Here is a 2,898-nt window from a genome sequence, read left to right as displayed (position 1 = left end):
TCGCGATATAATTAATAATTAATAATTCTGACATTCTTTTTCCAAAAATCGGGAAAAAATTCGCGATTTAATTAATAATTCTGATATTCTCCTTCGGGATGAGAGATGTCAATATTAATTATAATACTAAGAAAAACGGAGAAAGATATACATTGGTTACTCTAAATGATCTTCGAAAAATTCGCGATATAATTAATAATTAATAATTCTGACATTCTTTTTCCAAAAATCGGGAAAAAATTCGCGATTTAATTAATAATTCTGGCATTCCGCTTCGGGATGAAACATGTCAATACTAATTATAATAAAAAGAAAAATTGAGAAAGATATACATTTGCTACTCTAAACGATCCTGTCGCAGTAATAAATTTGCAAATTATTCGCGACATTAACTGTAGCGGTAGAGTCGACAGCCGATCTTCCAAAAATTCGCGATTTAATTAATAATTCTGGCATTCCACCTCGAGATGAAAAATACCAATACCAATTATAATTTAAAAAAAGGGAAAAAGATGTACATTGACTACTCTAAACGATCCTGTCGCAGTAATAAATTTGCATATTATTCGCGACACTGACGAAAGCAGTAAAATCGGTAGCCGATTTTCTGGGAAATCGGGCAAAAATTTGCGATTTAATTAATAATTCTGACTTCGAGATGAAAGATGTCAATACTAATTGTAATGAAAAAAAAAGAAAAAAAAAACGGAGAAAGATATTCATTGACTACTCTAAATGATCCTGTCGCAGTAATAAATTTGCAAATTATTCGCGACATTGACTGTGGCGGTAGAGTCGACAGCCGATCTTCCAAAAATTCGCGATTTAATTAATAATTCTGTCATTCCACCTCGAGATGAAAAATACCAATACCAATTATAATTTAAAAAAGGGAAAAAGATGTACATTGACTACTCTAAACGATCCTGTCGCAGTAATAAATTTGCAAATTATTCGCGATACTGACGGAAGCTTCGGAATCGGGTGCCAATCTTCCGGAAAATGGAGCAAAGAATTCGCGACTGAATTAATAATTCAGGCACGAGAGATTAATAATTCAGGCATCGCGTGCCGACTGATGAAGCGAAACGGCAAGGCAGTATCCTCGTAAATCGTGTACATCGCGCCTCACACGAGCACGCGCCTCAAGGATTCGTATTATGCGGTAGCCGGATGACCGAATCGCAGAGGAATGCGCATTTCGCGATGAAGAAGGTGAAATTTCTACTGGCCGGTAAATCATTCGAGGCTTGTTTGCTTCGCGTGTTTTTTGAAAAGCACGAAAACCGGCGGTGCACCGATGGTATCGGTTGAAAAATCGCGATCGAGTCCGCCGATCCGCCATGAGAACGCGAATAGTCGATACGCGTGCCTGCTAATCTGGATCGATAATGATGATCGGTCGAATGATAATCCCGCGGATATACTAACCTCTCGATCGATAGCGCGACTCGCGAGCGTGGACGAATTGCGAAGGAAATAATTCATGGATCCGATATTTTTCTCGATCGTCGAACAGTCGCGATCGCGTTTTGCCCAGTCAGCTGTTTCGCTATCAGATAACGCGGCCAGACGAGACTAAGTCTCGTGAATCCGACGTAATTCCTTTCAAAATATTATATTAAACACCTGTTTTCTTCCCTCTCTGATTTTCTCCATCGGTTCTTTTCGTTTTTTCTCGGGATTTTTGGTTTGCGGCAATCTAGGGATTTTCGTTGGACTTTTGGAGGTTTGTTAATGAAATTCAGATGAGTTTGTCTTGATTCCTTTCAGGATATTGTATTAAATAGCTATTTTCTTTTATTTTTGTATTTTTATTTTTTTTCTGCTGGTACTTTTAGTCTTTTTGGGGGATTTTAGGTTTGGGGTATTCTAGGTGTTTTCTTTGGATTTTTGCTTTGAGGTATTCTAGGGTCTTCCTTTGTCTTTTTGGTTTGGGGTATTCTAGGGTTTTCCTTCGGATTTTTAGTCTGGAGTGTTCTAGGGTTTTTCTTTGTATTTTTGGTTTGGGGTATTCTAGGGTTTTCCTTCGGATTTTTAGTCTGGAGTGTTCTAGGGTTTTTCTTTGTATTTTTGGTTTGGGCTATTCTAGGGTTTTCCTTCGGATTTTTGCTTTCAGGTATTCTAGGGTCTTCCTTCGTCTTTTTGGTTTGGGGTATTCTAGGGTTTTCCTTTGGATTTTTAGTTTGGAATGTTCTAGGGCTTTTCTTTGTATTTTTGGTTTGAGGTATTTTAGGGTTTTTCTTCGGATTTTTGCTTTGGGCTATTCTAGTGTTTCTCTTTGGACCTTTGGAAGTTTGTTAATGAGATTGAGATATGTCTGTCATGGTTTTTTTCAGAATATTATATTAAACAACTGTTTTCTTTTCATTTTGTGTTTTTTCAACCGGTTCTCTTCGTCTTTTCTTTCGAGTTTTACTTTTGGGTAATCTAGGGACATTGTTTGGATTTTCAGAGGTTCGTTAACGAGATCGACGTATTTCTGTTTAATTTGGAATAGAAATGCGATTAGGGTGGATATAAACAGGTGTCAAAATGTTGCTAAATTTGTCCTGATATTTTTCCAAATATCAAAAACCTGTATTTTCCATCGAAATTACTTCTCGCCCAAATTTCAATACACCCAATACCTAAGAAAATCCTCCATTTTGCCAATAAGTCCCAAAACGTTGCTCGAACCGGGCATTTCCATACGAACGATAAACGGTATCCTAAAATAGTGAAAATCGATTTTTTCCCATGGCGAAAAACCTTCACGCGGAAGGTAAGATCGACTGGATCTCGATACCGGTTGGCGATGCTTCGGACTCGATCGTAGGGTACGATCAAGATCGGCGAGGCAAGGTTTTCCGCGCGAAAAATAAAAGACGAAGTCAGGCATGCGAGAGCGCAACTAGG

At 38.0% G+C, this 2,898-nt stretch overlaps 1 protein-coding gene across 1 annotated transcript; it reads right to left on the bottom strand.

Annotated features, from left to right (window-relative positions):
• Positions 1-1,856: 1,856 nt before the first annotated feature.
• Positions 1,857-2,686, bottom strand: LOC108552342 (circumsporozoite protein-like). The gene is made up of 2 exons (XM_017906844.1): positions 2,653-2,686; positions 1,857-2,287 (listed from the first exon to the last, which is right to left on the bottom strand). The coding sequence occupies exons 1-2, from the start codon at positions 2,684-2,686 to the stop codon at positions 1,857-1,859; spliced, it is 465 nt and encodes a 154-aa protein (XP_017762333.1).
• Between the last annotated feature and the right edge of the window lie 212 nt (positions 2,687-2,898).

This window comes from Eufriesea mexicana, unplaced genomic scaffold (assembly GCF_001483705.2).
Source record: "Eufriesea mexicana isolate 0111107269 unplaced genomic scaffold, ASM148370v2 scaffold4744748940, whole genome shotgun sequence".
NCBI classification, from domain to species: domain Eukaryota; kingdom Metazoa; phylum Arthropoda; class Insecta; order Hymenoptera; family Apidae; genus Eufriesea; species Eufriesea mexicana.
The sequence above is the reverse complement of the archived record's forward strand: the minus strand, read 5'-3'. Positions and strand labels throughout refer to the sequence as shown.